Source organism: Thamnophis elegans, chromosome Z (assembly GCF_009769535.1).
Source record: "Thamnophis elegans isolate rThaEle1 chromosome Z, rThaEle1.pri, whole genome shotgun sequence".
NCBI lineage: Eukaryota > Metazoa > Chordata > Lepidosauria > Squamata > Colubridae > Thamnophis > Thamnophis elegans.
Genome location: NC_045558.1, coordinates 123825165 through 123845802, shown reverse-complemented (window position 1 = coordinate 123845802; position 20638 = coordinate 123825165). Strand labels below are relative to the sequence as shown.

Here is a 20638-nt window from a genome sequence, read left to right as displayed (position 1 = left end):
GAATTCTGGGAATTGAAGTCCGCACAGCTACCTTGTTTCCCCCGAAATAAGACTTAATTGGGAAATAAGTCCTAGCACGATTTTTCAGAATGCTCTTAAACAAGCCCTCCCCTAAAATAAGCCCCAGTTAAGTTTGTCAGCCCGATTGATGCATTAAGTACAATATTTCCCCCCAAATAAGACCTAACCAGAAAATAAGCCCCAATGCATCTCCTGGAGCAAAGATTAAGATAAGACCAAGTCGTATTTTCAGGAAAACACAGTAGAAGTGGCTAAAGTTGGCAAATAACTGGACTAAGTCATTGGATTAGCATTGTTGGTGAGTCTCAAACATTGAATCCCAATGTTGAAGTTCCCTGGGTGACTGTAGACCAGTCCCTCTCTCAATCCAGGAGTTGGAGCGGTCAAGCTGATGGATTGAGAATGGGGGGACCCAAGTTGACTGTGTGACTTTGGGCTAGTCCTGTTCTTTCGGTCAACTGACTTGTTGTGGGGATGAAATGAAGTTGTGTTGTGGGGATGAAATGAAGGTTTATCCTAGATGTAGCCTTCAGTTCTTGGAGGAAAGTTGGAATATTAAACCTAATAAATAAACAGAGGTGTGAATCCAGTCGTTCTGGATGAATCTATCCTCAGACCTAGTTTAGCAACTATCTTAGTTTCCTTCCTTGTTTAAGGCTCCTGCTGAGTTTTTACTCATGAAATGTCTACTATGCAGTTACTATCCAGTTGCTCAGAAGCAACTGTTCCTAACTTGATGTCCTGGAGTTGAAACATTAGGCTTACATTTCAAGGGAACTACTATTTTAAAAAAAAGAAGGATGCAAAGTACAGATAGTCCTCGACTTACTACCATTCATGGCCTTTTGAAGTTACGACAGCACTGAAACCAGTGACTTTTGAGCATTTTTCACACTTATGACCATTGCGGCGATCAAAGCCACTTGACCCCTGGTTCACATTTATGACAGTTCCAGCGTCCTGCGGTGTGTGTCTCATGTGATCCCCGTTTGCGACTTCCTGACAAGCAAAGTCAGCGGGGAAGCTGGATTCACTTAACAACCGTGTTAACTGCAGTGATTCACTTAACAACTGTGGCAAGGAAGGTCATTACATGAGGAAAACCTCAACTGTCTTCCTTAGCAGCAGAAATTTTGAGCTCAACTGGGGTCGTAAATCAAGGACTGTCTGTACTCTGGGTCCCCCCCCCCATGAGGTATACTCAGAAGATTCTGTACATCATTAAGTCTGGTGTTTGTTTATCAATCTTTGTTTGCTTATGCTGCCCTATATAGGTTTCTTTCTGTTTGTGCTGCACTCAAACCACACCTTTAATTTGCCCTCTGGGACACCTTGTTTTCAGATCACAATTTTTTTAGGATCGGGCTAAAGATTCAATAAGGGAAAGCAAATTCAATTGGGCATGACTGCTTCTGTTTGTTTCGTATTTGTTATTTTGCACAATTCTTCTGCCATCACGGTTAACTAATTCTTGGCAGCTTGCGCATGTAAAACAATCATAGGAGCATTAAAACAATAGGAGCGATCACAATAAGACCAACCAGTAATGCAAAATAATGTGGTTATTCCCAACAGATGAAGATCTGAAACTCTGGTTGCTGTTTTGCCTGTTTTGCCACCAACATATCCTGTTTCCCCGAAAATAAGACCTCCCCGGATAATAAGCCTAATCGGGCTTTTGAGCGCATGGGCTAAAATAAGCCCTCCCCTGAAAATATTGCAATGCAGCAGCAGCCGTGAGGTGACCACACTCGCCATCTCCTGCACCTCAAAAATAATAAGATCTCCCTGAGAATAAGGCCAAGTGCTTATTTCGGGGGTCAACAGAAAATAAGACCCTGTCTTATTTTGTGGAAAACACTGTATCACTGCCCAGCCTTATGGAATACATTGCACACACAAACACACATCTATAAAAGTGGCTCCTTCCTCATTACCATTTAGGAGAAAAATACCAACAACAATCCAAAGGGACTGTTATCATTTCTCTTCTCAATATCTATGGAGATCCCCAATCAACCAGGTCATGGTTATCCTAAAGGTGCTTTTTCAAGGGAGGCAATTGGACTTTCTCTTCTCAGTGTTAACAAGGAGGGAGCTCTTCTGACCGAGGCTTCCCAAGAGCATGAAGCAAACTCCTTGTCCTGACAAAAAACCCTCTTATTAATTTACTGTGAATTCTGCTCATTCACATCCAGCAAAGTCTTTCAAGGAGGCTGTGATTTACAGTCACAGACCTTATCTGGCTTGGAGAGCTGCCAGGCCGATATCTGCAAAACTTGGCAAGGAGCATCGGAGAGTCACGAACCAATTAAGTAAACTAATTGTCTCCTGCAAACTCCATTCCCCTTTCGCTCCTCTTTTATTTCTTCTGGGAGGGGCCATTCACCGTCCACCTGTGGCCTTTCTCCCAAGTCGACCCCTGTTCTTTGTCTGGCAACTCTGTGCATGTGCACACTGGGAACAGGCTCCAGCTGTTCCTCTGCCTCACTGATGTCTGACTTTGAAGGCAGCTGATAACTGACATGCTGCTCTGCCTCCCTCTCTGCCTCCAACACAGAGCCCTCATCAGAGCCTTCCCCAGACTCCAGGACTGGCCCATGTCCCTCCACAACCTCCTCACTGTCTGAATCTGCTGGCAACTCCACTGGCTGCTGGCGGGCCACAACAGAAGCCATCTTTGCATGAGGGTGCGAAGAATTCCATAAGGCTGTGCAGGGACATGTTGGCGGGGGAGGGAGTCAAAACAGAGTAGATAGCAATCATGGCATCATGATACAAGCCTGGCCACTTTTCTATGTGTGCCATAGCTCGTACAACAGGGCAGGGCTTCCATCGCACCTTCACGGCTGCCATGTTGCCTGCTTTGACCTGCCCTGTGAAGGAGGTTGACAAAACTGCAAAGATGGGGAGTTCATGGTCCCTGCCCCCTTAGAGGGAAGTTTTGGTGGTGGAGTTATGCAGCATGCCTTTCACAGCTGATGTTTTGATAGTCCCCGGAGCAGCTAATCCGGGAGTTAGCCAGGACTCAGGATCTTGGTCAAATTGATGCAAGAAGGACTTCTAAAGTGGGTTAGCACATTTTCTCTCTCTGCAGGCGGTCTATGGTAAGGAGAATTATGTGGAAAACACTGCTGCGGATAGAACTGGGGGCAGCAGGGAACCAGGCCCCTTCTGTACTCCCCTTCCTTCTCCCTGGACTCCGATATGGGTCATCTTCAGCTATCGATCAGCATCACGAGCTGGCCAGGGAGCGATCCAAGACGGTCACCTCTTTCTACAATCAATCTGCCATTGATGCAGCTGCTGAAAAGGTGAGTGTAAATAAATAATTAAGTTTATTGTTTTGACCCCAGTTCATAACCTAGGAATTGCCATAACATACAATAAAATAACCACAAAACAATGAAATATACACTGAGAGCATATGCACCAAAGACAAATTCCTTGTGTGTCCAATCACACTTGGCCAATAAAGAATTCTATTCTATTCTATAAGATAGAACACAATACATAGGGTACAATGGCTCAATATACAAGTAGTCCTCGATTTATGACCACAATGGAGCCCAACATTTATGTTGCTAAGTGAGATAATTGAGTTTTGCCCCATTTTTACCATTTTTCTTGAAAAAGTTTTCCATTTTTAAGTTGTTAAACTAGTAATGTCATTGTTAAGTGAATCCAACTTTTCCATTGGTTTTGCTGGCCAGAAGGTTACCAAAGGACATTGCAACAGTCATAATTATGAACTGTTGTCAAGCATCTGAATTTAAACCACATGACCACAGGGATGCTTCAGTGGTCATAAGTGTGAAAAATGGCCGTAAGTCACTTTTTTCAGGGCCATTGTAACTTCGAACAGTCGCTAAATGAAGTGTGGTAAGTTGAGGATGACCTGTAATAGACGTTCAGGTGCTCCTCGACTTACGACCATAATGGAGCCTGCCCATTTGGGCTTGTCAGTCATAAGCCGCGTCACCACGTGAACAGATGCATTTTTTACAACCTTTTTTTTTTTTTGCACTGGTTGTTAAGTGAATGCATTGTTTGCTACAGGCTGTTTTTGCCGAAAACCGGAAGAAAACGTGAATCACGGTCATGTGACCACAAGACACCGCAAATGCATAAATGTGGGCTGGTTGCCAAGCGCACGCAGAGGGAGGGGCAGCCATTGGAACTTCAAAACTAGGTTATAAGAGCCGAGGTGGCGCAGTGGTTAAATGCAGCACTGCAGGCTACTTCAGCTGACTGCAGTTCTGCAGTTTGGCTGTTCAAATCTCACTGGCTCAGGGTTGACTCAGCCTTCCATCCTTCCGAGGTGGGTAAAATGAGGACCCAGATTGTTGGGGGCAATATGCTGACTCTCTGTAAACCGCTTAGAGTCCTCATTTTACCCACCTCGGAAGGATGGAAGGCTGAGTCAACCCTGAGCCAGAGAGATTTGAACAGCCGAACTGCAGAACTGCAGTCAGTTGAAGTAGCCTGCAGTGCTGCATTTAACCACTGCGCCACCTCGGAGTTAATTGGCTATTAATGATTTAGCCCTGATGTCATTGTGAATGTGGCAGTGAAGGCCGCAACGGAGGTGGCAAGGTGGCGCAGTGGTTAGGGTGCAGTACTGCAGGCCACTTCAGCTGACTGTTATCTGCAGTTCAGCGGTTCTAATCTCACCAGCTCAAGGTTGACTCAGCCTTCCATCCTTCCGAGGTGGGTGAAATGAGGACCCAGAATGTGGGGGCAATATGCTGACTCTGTAAACCGCTTAGAGAGGGCTGAAAGCCCTATGAAGCGGTATATAAGTCTAACTGCTATTGCTATTGCTAACGGAGGATGTCCTTCACCTGGCCACCACTGCCAGGACAGAATCCTTGTTCAACAGGGAGCTTACAAAATCTCTCTTCCAGATACGTGGAGGGTGTGGCCTGCAGGCCAAGGGACATCAAAGTCCTTCAAAAGGGGACTGAGAATAGATATGGCAGCCGAGTCCCCATTCACAGCTCAGACGTAACCCGACGAAGCATAGGCTAGACGTAACCCAACAGGGCAGCCGTTCCTGTTTCTCCACCACCTTCTGATAAAACCTCGGCCTTGAGGCAGGGCCAGGACTAGCTCGGGCACCGAGCATATTTGTCCCAGGACTGAAATAAAAGGACGTGTCCGAGCACGCATGTGACATTCCTGAAGGGTGCCTGACCTAGTTGGCTACAGATTTGTTGGTTTTGGCATAATTAATGCCCTTTCAATGTTCATGGCAAAGAGGTTGGGTGGAGTTAGACTTAGCAGAGCCTCTCTGTTATTTCATTCCCTGGGAAGAGAGCCAGTGTGCTTTGAATGCCGCAGACAAAAAGTCTTTGGATCCTATTTTGCTCATTCCCGCTTGAAATGATTCCCTCAGCATAGTATTTCTCAACCTTGGCAGGTTGAAGGTGTGAGCACTTCAACTCCCAGAATTCCCCAGTCCTCATGCAATTGGCAGCCGGCAACCACATCACTGTATTACAAATTATGTTAGTTTATCGGAAATAAGTAATACAAATAAAAATAAAAATAATGGGGCAGTACGGGAGGAAAAAGAAAAGAGGAAAAACATAGGGTGAAAAAAGGGGGGAAAACATTTTCCGTCTCTATAGTGCAGAATAATAAAGTAATAAATATACAGGCCTCAACTTTTTACTTTTATATAGTAATAGATACTAGCCATTTCTATTACGGCAGATCAGTCTAATCATCAAAACCGAAAATCAAAGTTTCATATTTTTTCCACCTCGAGAACAAAGTCCAGAAGTGGTTTCCAAGTAAAAGATAAAATTAGGTGTACTCTTTACCTTAATTAAAGTATTCAATTCAGGCATCTCTACTAACTCCATCAGCTTTTGCAGCTGCTCATTCCTTGTGGGACCATGCAACTTAAAAGTTTCCAGTGGCTGCTCCGACCCTTTGGAACAAGCTCCCCGTGGAGATTCGGACCCTCGCCACCCTCCAGGCCTTCCGGACAGCCGTTAAGACCTGGCTGTCCCAGCAAGCCTGGGGATGAGTTCCCCCCACTTACTCGAATTTGTTGTGCTTGCTGTGTTTTTTAAATTGTTGTATCACTGTCCTGTTTGTCTTATTTTCTGTATTTGTTTCCCTTCCCCTGGTTTTTGTTCAGCCTCCCTGAGTCCTTTCGGAGAATAGGGCGGCTTACAAATCGAATAAATACCAAATACCAAATATACCAAGGTTGAGAAAAACTGCTCTAGTGTATTGGAGTGGAATTCTTATTCACATTTTCCCTTTTTCCTGGGCTTGAAGCATGATTTTGTAACCATCACCCCTGCATAGTTCACTTCTATAGTTCTCTACATCAGGTACTGGGGTAATTTATGGATGGGTGTGAAAATGGGTTGTAGAAAATAAACAAGGGAGTTGCTGGCCACTGTAACTAGCTCAGGGTTTACTTTGTGTCTGGAAATTTTATTGTTTATTTATTTAAAACATTTATGTAGGCAGCTCCCAATCAAGATTTAAAAAACCCAGATATAAAATTGTTTTAAAAACTATAAAACACAACCATAAAACATTTTTAAAAAATCACAAAAACCTGGTGCCAATCCATCTTAATGTACCATAATGGATTGATTTCTTATTCTGCATGTTACAAAGAGGGTCACTGTCAAACCTTTGGAGGGCATCATAGATTTGAGAAAAGGCTTTGAATACAGCAAGGGTCTCCAAACCTGGCAACTTTAAGATTTGTGGACTTCACTACCCAGAATTTCTCAGCCAGCCATGCTGGCTAGGGAATTTGGGGAGTTGAAGTCCGTAAGTCTTAAAGAGGCCACATATAATGAATTTATTATTATTATTATTTTGTTATGGAAAGCTGTGCTTATTGGCTCCCTGGGGGCCTCTGAAGGTTTTGTGAACATGCTTTCTGTTCTCTTTGCAGCCCTCTGTGAGGTTGACACCTACCACCATGTTGTATTCTGGACGTTCTCAGGATGGCAGTCACCTTTTGGTAGGTGTGAGATTACCTCCACGTTGTTACTTCCCAAGTATCGAAATCTGTTTTTCTTCCTTTCCCTTCCCTGCTTGGAATTATGGGGTTTATTGCTGCCTCAGGAGCTGTTATACACATTGAGAAATCTTGGTTTGTGGGCTAAATCTTGAAGAGCAGGAAGTTTCTTTCGGGAAGCTGGATCCAAGAGTATATATACCTAATAGGCGTGACCTAGAAAAGCTGCATCATATGATTCTGTTATGTGTCTAGAATAGAAACGTGGGGGTTTTTTTTGCAGGTGACACAATCTAGCGCATGGAAAATCTGTTAATAAAGAAGGAGCTCCTGATTCAAAATTCCCTCCCTTATGGCAAGTTTAATTTGCCATTCTATTTCTTAGGTTTGGATTTCACACATATAGCCCCCCTCCCCAGGGGTGGGCTTCAAATTTTTAGCAATGGGTTCTCTGCCCGGTTGCTGGGCAGAGGGTGTGTGTGCTGTTTTTGCTGTCCCTCGAACCTCTGGGAGGGAAAAAAATGACCGCCCCAGGCTCTGGAGGCCAGAAACGGGCCCATTTCCAGCTTCCCCGAACTTCCGGTAGGCCTGTTTCTTACCCTCCCCGAGCTTCCGTGCGTGCCCTCTATCCAAAACAGGCCGCGTGGTGACTCCTGGGAGGGGTGGTTGGGGCGGGGCCAGCCAGGAGTGGGATTTGGGGGTTCTCCGAACTGCACAGAATCTTAGCTAGAGATTCTCCCGAACCCCTGTGAACCCCCAGCAGCCCACCCCTGCCCCTCCCCCAAGTGTGTGTGTGTGTGTGTGTGTGTGTATCCTGAGATGGTTTAAACCAGAGTGTCCAAGCATGGCAACTTTAAGACCTGTGGATCTCAACTCCCAGAATTCCCTAGTCAGCATGAAGAATCCTGGGAGTTGAAGTCCACAACAGGTCTTATAGTTGCCAGGGTTAAACACTTCTGGTTTAAACCTTATACTGTAAAAGGATAATATTGCACGTACAACTGAATGCCCCTTCTTTCTTCTTAAATATGAACTTTACTTTGTTATTTTGAGAACCTCTCTCTTCCCTGCCTCCTATTTTGTGTCTTCTGCAGCATTAAGATAAAAGGATAGGTCCTCAAAACTTCACTGCCCCCACCCCCAAATCTTTAGAACGTAGGCACCATCAAGGCATATGCGAACCAATCCTTGGTTTAAGGCAGAGGGTGTTTGAAATTAAGACATGTAGCTACAGTAACCAGCGAGCCAAGTGCTGGGCTTGGCTGAAGGCCCTTAGGGGAAAAGTGGAATTAAGTCTGTGCTTGTAATCTTAGCCTTCTGTTCCTTGAGAGATCTAAGCTGTTTCTGGACAATGCTGTGGTCCTTCTGGCCTGAATGACAGAAGAGCTTTGTGGCTTTCTATTTATTTATTTTATCCTATCTTTATTACATTTATCAACAATAGGCAAAAATACCTAATATTCCTTGCTCCTCTTATTTTCCCCACAACAACAACTCTGTGAGGTGGATTGGGCTGGAGAGAGGGACAGGCCTAAAATCCCCAGCAGGCTTCATATCTAAAATGGGACTAGCATTCACTGTTTACCAATTTCTAGTCCGGTGCCTTAACCACTAAACCTAAACTCTCCAGTTCTGTCTGAATTGAAAATAAAAATCACATACAAATGTTCAAATTTTGAGAATAACTTATAGAATCATAAAATCATAGACTCATGGGGCTGGAAAAGGATCTTGGAGGTCTTCTAGTCCAACCCAGGGCTGTCTTAACGCATAAGCCTGATGGGCATTTGCCTGTCAGCCCCATACTAATCTGTGTATGTTAACATGCACCTTGTATCATATAAATACAGCAACATATTTATTAGAATAGAATGGAATGGAATGGAATAGAATAACAGAGTTGGAAGAGACCTTGGAGGTCTTCTAGTCCAACCCCCTGCACACATGCTGATAGTTGTCTTTTTTTTAAAAAACATCTAAAAATGTTCTTCAAGATGTTTTAGGTGAGAGATGTTGTTCTGTACTCCACTGAAAGAACTCTTCGTCAGGCTGATAACAAGTCTAATAGGTACACAAACAATCAACACAGCACACTAACATTGCTGGCATTCCTGTGTTGCAACCCTAACCTTCCTCTAATGAATATTAATCATAGCTTTTAAAAATTTGTTCCTTTGGTTTCTAAATTTCTAATAGCAAATTTTCTCTCTTCCTTCCTATCTTCCTTTCTTCTTTACTTTACTTTATTTTACTTTTTAACTTTTACTTCTTTTTACCTGCTTTATCACTTTATAGGTGGAAAACATGTCTAATGCTCCTTTCTCCTTCTATTTTCTCCACAACAACAACAACTCTGTTAAGCAGGTTGAATTGAAACAGAGGAGCTGGCCCAAAGTCATCCAGCACGCTTTTATGCCAAAGGCAGGATTAGAACTCACAATCTCTTGTTTCTGGGGCAATAGCTTAACCATTACACCAAACTGCCTCAATAACTGTTCTATTGTTTTCCTTTCCTCTCTCCCTCACTTGGTGATGGATATGATTTATTGATTGTTTTACAGTGTTTTATTACGCTATAAGTTTCTCCTATGTAAACTGGGCAGCACAGTGGCTCAATGGTTAAAATGCCTGGCTTGTCAGCTGGAAAGCTGTCAGCCCAGGTTCAGGACCCAAGCACCACGTAACCGGGTGAGCTCCTGTCTTCACCCCAGCTTCTGCCAACCTGGCAATTCAAAAGCATGAAAATGTGAGTAGATAAATAGGTACCACTTCATTGGGAAGGTAACAGCGGCCCCTGACATCATGCTGGCCACATGACCATGGAAATGTCTTCTAGGCTCGATCACCTAGAATCAAAGATGAGTACCACCCCCTATAGTCGGTAACAACTAGCGGAGTAAAATCCAATCCTTGAACTTTTACCCCGTGTAAACTGCTTCAAGATCCTCTAGTTTGGTAAGCTGTAATATTATAAATTGTAAATAAATTTGGATAGCTGTTGAAGCTATAATGAATCTCCTACTTATAAACGCTGGCAAACTAGAGTCTTATTCTTATTTGGCTCAGAGTATCATGTGAATGGTGTTATGTGTGACACATGCACACAATACTGCCTCCATTGTGGCATAGCGGTCACAAAGCATAAACCATGCTTATTCATCTGATCGATTCCATATGTGTTCACTTTAAGCAAGCCCTTGTTATTTGATGTGGTTTGGCAGATTGAATTTCCAGGCAAACCTCCATCCAGGCTATAAATTTGGCCTAGCTCTGTCCAGTTTCAACAAGGCTGTTGGACTTTAGATCAATCTTTATGATACTCTCTGGTGTTCCAGTTGAGTTGCGTTACACCTTTGGCCAGGTTGGCTGGGAATAATAGGCGATGCAGCCAAGCTTGTATCTTTCCATGGAGAACATTCCCGTCAAGTCCTTCAAGTGGAGGGCATAATGAGTTTTAATGCCAAAACTGAGGAACTAGAGCAGAAACTCTTGAGAAGTGAGATGGAAACTTTCCAAACATCCACTATTAGTATAAGTGCATTGAAGCTTTTGAATCTCATTTGTTTCAGTTATGTATTTATTTGATACCCTCTAATGCAGTGTTTTTCAACCACTGTGCCGCGGCACACTAGTGTGCCGTGACATAGTGTAAGGTGTGCCGTGGGAAAAACACCCGCCTATATTGAATATAGGCACAGAGTTAAAAATTTTTAACATTTTCTAATGGTGGTGTGCCTCGTGATTTTTTTCATGAAAAAAGTGTGCCTTTGCACAAAAAAGGTTGAAAAACACTGCTCTAATGCAGTGTTTCTCTCAACCTTGTGTTCTGGCCCAGCTCCCCAAACACGACAAATCCTCTGACGTGAACTCAAAAGATTCCTATATTTTGCAGTGACCTGCAAAAGGTTTATCTCTTAACAAGTCCGTCCTTCCGGAAGATGAATAGTTGTCTGTCACATCTATTCATCTCCGCCCTCTGCCTTTTATCCCCAGAGCTAGGGTAGGGCTTCCCTAGCAGCGGTGGCTCTTCCCAGGATCGGCCCACAGATTTCCACGGCTCTCCTCTCCTCTGCCTTCTGCGCAGCCATGCATCAGGCACTGGACCCAGATGCTCTTCCTCTTCTTCATCAGCTACCTCCAGACCTGGGGGCTGTTGGCTCTCTGTCTGACGGACAGCCCAGGCTCCGCCTCTCTCATTCTCTGCCAGCTCCATTCCCTCTTCCCCCTTGGAGCTGCCAGGTTGCCCTGATGCTGGCCCTGATTCCAACGCCTCCTCCTCTGATTCGGCTTATAACACCTTGGCAACTAAGATGTTTTTCTTTCCTTTCTTTCCTATTGGACGTAATCAGGCAGCAGAATCCAATGATGTACATTTGTCCCCAACCCCTGGTCTACAGCCCACGGCCGGGCTGTGGAAATGATGGGCGAATGCATGTGGAGCTGCATTTATGAAAGTGGCACATGCGTGTGAAACCATTCCTTCTCCGTCTGCCACCACCACCTCTGTTCCAACCAGCCAGGAAGGTTGGAGCCCGCCGATTTACAATCTCCCCTTTTGTGTTTTGGCTACAGAAAAGCTCCCGTTACCTGCACCACGAGCTGCCGGTCCGTATTGCTCACCGCATCAAAGGGTTTCGAAGCCTTCCCTTCATCATTGGCTGCAACCCCACCATCCTCCATGTGGTAGGCGCCCCAAGGTCTGCGGGGAAGCATCGGAAAGAGATGACCCATAACTGGCGTTGGATCTAAAGCAGGGAGGCGGACGAGGCCATTAAGGCTATGGACGTTCTGATCACCCACCCGTAAAGCCGTGTCGTGTTTGCTTCTTCACATTATATAACAAGGGCCTCATTACCTGCTTTTTCGAGCAGCTGCTTCTCAAAGTAGCAGTACAGGTAGTCCTTGATTTACGACCAGAAAAATCGGGACCAGAATTTCCATTGCTAAACAAGGCAGTTGTTAAGTGACTTCTACCCATGGCCTTTAGTGCCATTGTTAAGTGAATCGCATGGTCATTGAACAAATCCAACTTCTCCCCCTGGTTTTGCTTGTTGGAAGCAGGCTGGGAAAGTGGCAGATGGCCATCCCATGAGCCCAGGATGCTGTAACCATCGTAAATGCATACTGGTTGCCAAGCACCCTAATTTTGGTCGTGTGATTGAGGATGCTGCCACTGTGCAAAGTGGAAACACCAGTCGTATCTCTGAACAGTCACTAAATGAATGGTTGTCTATGGAGATTCTCAGTCATCCAGCTTCATAAAGATGCTTTTTCAGGAGTCAACTGGACTTTTTTGGATTTTTTTTCCTCTTGAAGACGTTTTGCTTTTCATCCAAGAAACTTCTTCGTCTCTGACAGTATAGTGAGGAATGGAAATATTTACACTCTTTGCAGACAGCTGGTCATTTGCATCCTTTTAGAGGACTGTTGAAGCACTTGAAGGTTTATCTGTGTCCTCAGAGTCTCCTATTTTCTGTAGTCTGTCCAGTTGCCTCTTGAAAAAGCACCTTTGGGATAACCATGACCTGGATGACTGAGAATCTCTACAGACCTTTAACAATACTATTTGGGATGAATACTATTTGGGGTGTGGAGTAGAAATGGATTTCCAGAGGGGGGAAAATGCAGACTACGGGAATCAGGAGCGCTACTCAGGTGACCCAGAAAATCTCCAAATGCTTCCAGGACTGTCTAAAAAGTTCTACATTTAGGCAAGAAAAACCAAATGCACAGGTACAGTATAGGTGGTACCTTGCTCAATAGTAGTAATTGTGAGAGGGATCTTGGAGTCCTAGTGGACAACCTTTTGAATATGAGCCAAGAGTATGCAGCAGCTGCCAAAAAAGCCAACAAAGTTCTAGGCTGCATAAACAGAGGGATAGGATCAAGATCATGTGGAGTGTTAATTCCACTTTATAATGCCTTGGTAAGGCCACACTTGGAATACTGAGTCCAGTTTTGGTCACCACGATGTGAAAAAGATGTGAAGACTCTAGAAAGAGTGCAGAAAAGAGCAACAAAGATGATTAGGGGACTGGAGACTAAAATATATGAAGAACGGTTGCAGGAATTGGGTATGTCTAATTTAAATAAAAGAAGGACTAGGGGAAACATGATAGCAGTGTTCCAATATCTTAGGGGCTGCCACAAAGAAGAGGGAGTCAAACTATTCTCCAAAGCACATGAGGGTAGAACAAGAAGCAGTGGGTGGAAACTAATCAAGGAGAGAAGCAACCTAGAACAGAGGAGAAATTTCCTGACAGTTAGAACAATTAATCAGTGGAACAGAAATTGTCTCCAGAAGTTGTGAATGCCTCAACACTGGATGTCTTTAAGAAGATGTTGGAGAGCCATTTGTCTGAAATAATAAAGGGTTTCCTGCCTAGGCAGGGGGTTGGAGTAGAAGATCTCCAAGGTCCCGTCCAACTCTGCTGTTGTATTGTATTGTAAAAAGGATGCAAATGACCAGCTATCTGCAAGGAATATAAATCCTTCCATTCCCCACTATATCCTGTCAGAGCTGAAGAAGCTTCTTGGATGAGAAGCAAAACATCTTCAAAAGAAAAAAAAAACAAGAAAGTCCAGTTGCCTCTTGAAAGAGCACCATTGGGACAACCATGATCTGGATGACTGAGAATCTTTACAGAGATCCAGGCCATAGTTGTCCCAAAGGTGCTTTTTCAAATGATCAAACCACCCGATCCCTGAACCAGTTATTAAACTAATAAGATCCCACCACTGGTTGCAATGTCCCGGCGTCATATGATCACACCTACAACTTTTTCAGACAGCTTCTGACAAGCAAAATCAATAATGACCACATGATTCGCTTAACAACTGCATTGATTTGCTTATCAACCATTGGGAAAAGCTAAAATGGGTGTGACTCACTTAACAACTTGCTTAACAATGGAAAATCTGGTTCCATTGGTGGTTGTAAGTCAAGGATGTACAGAGAATTTAAGAAATCAATGGCTCACAGCATAAGGGGAAATAAGGTGAGGTTTTGGGGAAATAACAATATATAATCTTAGTGTGGTAATAGTAAAAATGATAGGAATACTGATCAAATATTCTATTGTTTCCCCCAAGAGAATTAGATGGCAAAAGTCTTGATCTCAGTACCATTTTCCTTTAATATACTAGATTCTGCTTCCCTTTAACAGTGGCTAAAAAAGAAAACTGTTCACCTGGCCACTGTCAAATTTTTAAGTCGCTTGCTAATTGCCATGGCCTCGTGGCCTCATTTTCCCTCAGATCAGCATTATAACAGCAGTGACTACTGTTTTACAGCGGCCCTGCAGTGTAGGCCAGTAAAAGACTATCATTTTGTGAGCTATATTGAGCTTTCGGGGAAAGTGAGTGTTTGGGGTTTTGCACGGGTTCGGGCAATCCTCTAACTAGGATTCTGCCCAGTTCGGCGGGTTCCACCACAAAACTGCGTTCGACTAAAGCGCGCTCGATGAAACCGCGTACCTGATGTCATCATAGCGCGACGAAAAAAGCATGCTGTGAGCGCTAAAGCTAAAATTAACCCCGAAACCTAAACCTAACCCCCCGAAACCTAACCCTAAACCTAACCCTAAACCTAACCCTTAACCTAACCCTTAACCTAACCCTAACCCTAAACCTAAACCTAACCCTTAACCTAACACTAAACCTAACCCTTAACCTAACCCTAAACCTAAACCTAACCCTTAACCTAACCCTAACCCTAACCCTTAACCTAACCCTAAACCTAAACCTAACCCTTACCTTAACTTGAATCGGCTTGCTTTCACGCGCTTTTTAAAGCGCCCTTTTTTCTCCGCGGTCGCTGTTGTCGCGCTGCTGATGACGTCAGCGACGCGCTTTAATCGGGCATGCTTTAGTGGACCGCGGTTTTGTCGTGCCATGGTTCGGCGAACCCCCAAATGCCACCCCTGGTAAGTGCGGAGGTTCAGAGAAGGGGGGGAAATGGGCCTACCAGAGGTTCCGTCAGTCTGGAAACAGGCTTGTTTCTGGCCTCTGGAGGCCTCCGCAGGCTGGGGGGAAGCAGTTTTCTCCTGCCAGAGGCTCAAGGAAAGCCTCTGGAGCCTGGAGAGGGCAAAAAATCCCCCCCCCTTGCAGTGGTGCAGGAAGCCAAGTAGGCCACGCCCACCATGGCCACACCCACCCAGCAATTGGGCAGAGAACCAGTTGCCAAAACTTTTGAAGCCCACCCCTGGGAAAAGCCCTCAATACTTGGCTGTCTCTCCCCTTGTGTTTATCCTATTTCAGTTCTTTCTTTCTCAAAATCTAACCAGAGACTGGGAATTTGGTGAGTGCATATTGCCTGATTTTGTTGATGGTTCCTCCGCTTTACTTATTCCTTGCCTTCTTTTCTATTTTCAGCACGAGCTTTACATTCGAGCCTTCCAGAAACTGAGTGAATTTCCCCCAGTAAGTATCGTTGGAAAGAGAAATGTTTATTTTGGCCATTGTGAGGCTTGTATAAATTCTTCAGCTCACCAACCCCTTCATGAAGTTTCAGATTGTTCATTGACACACATCCCTCCCGTGGCACAACAAAACCGCTCTCGACTAAAGCGCGCCCGATTAAATCGCGTCGCTGACGTCATCAACAGGGCGACAACAGCGAGCGCGGAGAAAGAAGGGTGCTTTAAATAGTGCTTTAAAAGCAAGCCGATTCAAGTTAAGGTAAGGGTTAGGTTTAGGGTTAGGTTTAGGGTTAGGTTAAGGGTTAGGGTTAGGTTAAGGGTTAGGTTTAGGGTTAGGTTTAGGGGGGTTAGGTCGCCCTGTGATGACGTCAGCTACGCGGTTTCGTCGAGCGCGCTTTAGTCGAACGCGGTTTTGTGGTGGAACCCATCCCTCCAACATTTATTATGCGATATTAATAATTATTACTGTAATGAACAATCCACAATTGTTCTGTATTGCCAGTTCTGAAGAGACATTCGCCACGAGTTGATTATGCCTCTTTTGTTTAAATTTCCGGGGCCCTTTGATCATTTTTATCTGCACTGTCCGTGGAATAATCAAGACAAATGTATTTCTCTAAAAATAGCCAAATTTTACTACATGATGTGTAAGTTTTGCCCACAAAATGGTTGCTAATAGTTTTTGTTGGTGGGGCATAGTTTTGTGTTTATTTTATTGATTGTATTTGTATCGGTTCATGACCAAAATAAAATTCTGCCTGCCTACTTTAATTAATAGTACTTAATAATAGTAGTTCATAATAACTATTGATATTAACATTAACAGTAATATTGGATCCTTGGGGTCAATATTGTCCACTTTGGGGGATCCTGCTTTAGAGCCATGAGAAGCAACAATATATATTTCAAAATAGATTTTTTTTTTTAAAAAAAAACAGATGCCCAAAGTCGCTTGACAGTGATACGAGGAGCAAATAAATCGAATAAATAAAATAAATGACTTTGGTTAAAATGAATTGTCACTAGACTAAGTCATTCAGGAGCCCCAGCTCCCTTATTTAATGCTTTTCCTTCATCTTTTCTTCTGTGTTAAAAGATCAAAGACCAAGAATCAGAGACCCAGTACTGTAAACTGGTCCGACAGCTCCTAGATGATCACAAGGACGTTGTCACATTGCTGGCGGAAGGCTTGCGGGAATGTCGCAAACACATCCAGGTAACCGGTGAGGCTGTTTGTCCAAGTGGGTGAGGCCGTTGTGCAGCAACCAAAGAACTCCGTGGCTGAAGGCCTGTTAACATATTTTGAGAGGGATGGAGATAACATCACCGTGACCGTTGTCATGGTTTCAGGAGATTGTGAGGTCAACAGGTAGATTCTCCATTATCAGTGAGGAGACCATTATCCGTTCTCATGATGGGAAGGATGTTTGGAAGAAATTCTAAAAATCTTTGCCGCCCTCACGAAAACAGAGGTGTAAAGAATAGAATAGAACTAGAACAGAATTAGAATAGAACGAGAACTAGAACCTTGGAGATCTTCTACTCCAGCCCTCTGCTCAAGCAGGAGACCCTATGCCAGGGATGGAGAACCTTTTTTGCCTTGGGTGCCAAAAGCACACACGCACGCACTATCGCGCATGATCGCGTGCCCATCCCCATCTGTTCCCGAACTTTTGGTTTGCGCATTGGGTGGTTTTTCACCCTCTGGAGGCTTCAGGGAAACCTCTGGAGGACGAAAAATGGCCGAAAATCAAGGCCGAAAATCAGCACGTGCTGGAACTGACAGGGGAATGCCTCACGTGCCCTCAGAAATGGCTCCGCATGCCACCTGTGGCATGCATGCCATAGGTTCTCCCAGCCCTATACAATTTGAGACAAGTGACTGTCCAGTTTCTTTTTAAAAATCTCTAGTGGTGAAGGACGATTTCTGAAGGCAAGCTATTCCACTAATTGTCCTCACTGTTAGGAAGTTTCTCCTTAATTCCAGGTTGCTTCTGTCTTTGATTTATTTACTTCAAGAGGGAAACAAGTTGGATTGATGGGATTCTTGGAAGCCTATCCAATAAATTGGATTTTCTTCCCAGTAAAAGTTCACAAGAGATTTCCATGAGAATTGAAATCCCTTTCAGAGGGAGTTCTGATGAAGCCTGATAAGAGATTAGAAGAATTACAGCAATCTTTTTCAAACCTTGGCAGCTTGACAATGGGTGGACTTCAACTCCCAATTCAATTCTAGGAGTTGAAGTTCATCCATCATCAAGCTGCCGAGGTTGAGAAAGGTTGAGTTGGAGAGTTAGTTCGTGAGGAGAGACTATCCAGGCTTGCTCCATGTTATGAAACCTTCCCAATTTCACTCCTGTCACTATAATCATCTGAACCGTGGAGTGAATTTTGGGGAAATGGATAAGTATGGCAAAGGCAGCTGATTTTTGGATCTCACTTGCAGGGAAAATGTTTCAGTGCCACCTTGCACCCGTTTAAAAGCAAATAGCGATCAAGGGGAAGGATATTTGAAGAACGCTGGGTGGGAAGAAAGTTTTGCAGTTGTTTTGAATCTCAGGAGCTGTTTCCTTCCAGGATGAGAAGATGATCCGTTCCTTTCTGGACAAGACCCTCACCTCCCGCTTGGGCATCCGGATGCTGGCTACTCACCACCTTGCCTTGCATGAGGACAAAGTACAGTCTTTCTTGAAATCAACTGAGATTTTATGATCAGGAGAATTAGATTTGACTTGCAGGAGTCAGGATTTCTCTGTTAGTAAGCTAAACGTGATTTCGATTCACATTTTTGAGGACTCTGAACAGTGGTGGGCTACAGCCGGTTCGCACCGGTTCGGGTGAACTGGATGTTAAGATTCTGCTTAGTTCGGCGAACTGGCAAATCCCGCCACTGACTCTCCCATCCTGTCCCCTGCCTCCCCTGGACTTACCATTCAGGGTGGAGAAGCTGCAGGAGCATGACTGGGAACCATGCTGATCAGGGAGGCTGTGAAAGTGTGAATGAATCTGCAGCGCCGATCAGCTGGGAGGCTGCCACACCCGTGAAGCCCAAAGGGAGACCATGTCACCACCAGTTTTTTTTTAAAGTTCAGTCAGACCTTCCAACTTTGCAAGATCTTCCCCCCCCCCCGAGAAGTTGGAAAGTCTGACTGAACTTTTTTAAACTGGAAGTCACATGGCCTATTTTTGTTGCCCTGCACGCAGGAGAAAAGAGCTGGAAGGCAGGTTAGTCAAGGAATGAAAGGGAGTGGAAGTCAGGATTTTGCATTATCATTGGTCTGGAATGGGGTGGAAATCAGGATTTTGCATTATGATTGCTCATAAATAATAACCAGTAAAGAGGATTGGAAAAATCCCTATCTGTAGATCAGCGTTTTTCAGTCTTGGCAAGTTTAAGATGGGCGAACTTCATGCTGCCTGGGGAATTCTGGAATCGAAGTCCATCCACCTTAAAATTGCCAAAGTTGAGGTGCATGAGTCTTCACTACAGTTTAGGATTTTCCACTCCTGTTTTATTTAGAGTTTGGTGCAATCAAATAAATCAGTTATGGTTTCCTTAACAAATAGTGATTAAAGCAATATGACCCATTACTGGATTTTTTGTGAGAAACTGAAATTAAAAGTTGATCTGGGTTTTGATGATTAGATACGGGATTATGGAAATAATGTAGACAAATGTTAATCTTGGAGTAAGAGAGTTTGATATATTTTTACTTATATTTGTACCAAAGAAAGTTGAAAGACATTCTTTTTTGGTTTTCCTTCTATTCCTCTTTCTTACACTTTCACTCTTTTTCTTTCCTGGGCCTTTTCTTTTTTCAAATCTGGTTTTTATCCGTTTGTCCCTTAGGTTTGTATTGCTTTGATATATAAGGGATCGAATACTCAAGACATTATTCTTCATTCCTTATTTATAGAAATCATATCAAGATTTAGAATGAATTCCACTGGGAGCCATCTCATATAAGACAGGCTCTGAGTCCCTCTAACAAAAAAGTGTTTAGCGATAGAAAAGAATATTTGTACCATGTTTCCCGGAAAATACAACGTGTCCTGATAATAAGGCCATGCCACATTTTTCTGGTGGGCAAAAATATAAGCTCTCCCCCGCAAATAAGCCTCCTGGACAACCCCCCACCTCTGGCCAGGCAGAGTGCCGCTCACCAACCTAGCGGTATCCCAAAGGTGCCAAGCCACGGGAACCAGGGGAGGAGGCAAAGGTGATTGCATTGCTTGGCGCCTTCGGGATACCACTAGGTTTATGAGCAGTGCTGTGCCCAGCTAAAGAGGGGGGTTGCCGGGCGGCTGCTCTCTTGCGAGCGGGCTCCCAAAGAGCTGAGTACATCCTCATGGGCGAATAGCACAACACAATAGCCATGAAGCGACCACGCTCACGAGCAGCCACCCAGCAAACCTCCTTTCCAGCCGGGCACAGCACCATTCACTGACCTATTGGTACCACTGCCCAGCTCCTGCGGCTTGGCGCCTTCGAAATGCCTTCGAAAGGCAGCGGCAGTGGAGGTGCCCTGGCTCTGCAGGAAGAGCTGGACCAGGGCATCATGAGGCTGGGAGGCGCGTGAGCGAGAGTGGAATAGCCGCTCGTGCAACCCTCCTCTCCAGCCGTGCAGAGCGCCATTCACTGGCGTTTCGAAGACGCCAAGCCGCGGGAGCCGGGTGGCGGTGAACAGGCGCTCCCATGGCTTGGTAATACCCCTAGGTCAGTGAATGGCGCTGTGCCCAGCTGGAAAGGGGGTTTGCCGGGTGATTGCTCGTGAGCGTGGTCACTTCATGGCTGTTTTGTTACGCTGCTGCAACAGCGCAACACAGCCATTCGCCCATGGGGTTCTGCCCAGTTCTTTGGGAGCCCGCTGGCAAGAGAGCAGCCACCCGGCAACCCCAAAACAATAAACCCTCCTCTCATAACAAGGCCCAAGCCATATTTTGTGGATAAAAAGAAAATAAGACCCTGTCTTATTTTCGGGGAAGCATGGTAGCTCAGGGTAGAACTGTGGGGTCCTTGGTGCTCTCTAAGCTTGACAGTTTTCTTGTGGATGTTTCATTACCAAAGGGGATAACATCATCAGTACTAGAAGGGAGTTGAGTTTGCCCTTATTTTCATATACTAAGGGCTTCACTAACAGTGTTTTGATTGGTGTCAGGTCTCTAGAGTCTTGGGCAGAGAAGGGCTATTCTGCACCCC

At 44.6% G+C, this 20638-nt stretch overlaps 1 protein-coding gene across 2 annotated transcripts in view; it reads left to right on the top strand.

Moving 5' to 3' along the window:
• BCKDK (branched chain keto acid dehydrogenase kinase) overlaps nt 1-20638 on the top strand; it is a 44303-nt gene that overhangs the window by 8022 nt on the left and 15643 nt on the right. For both annotated transcript variants that reach the window (XM_032236674.1, XM_032236675.1), the window contains exons 3-8: nt 3119-3335; nt 6953-7021; nt 11591-11701; nt 15392-15439; nt 16535-16654; nt 18016-18114. In XM_032236674.1, coding sequence (XP_032092565.1) covers nt 3126-3335; nt 6953-7021; nt 11591-11701; nt 15392-15439; nt 16535-16654; nt 18016-18114 — 657 coding nt within the window. In that variant the 5' untranslated portion in view covers nt 3119-3125. The remainder of the gene's footprint in view (nt 1-3118; nt 3336-6952; nt 7022-11590; nt 11702-15391; nt 15440-16534; nt 16655-18015; nt 18115-20638) is intronic.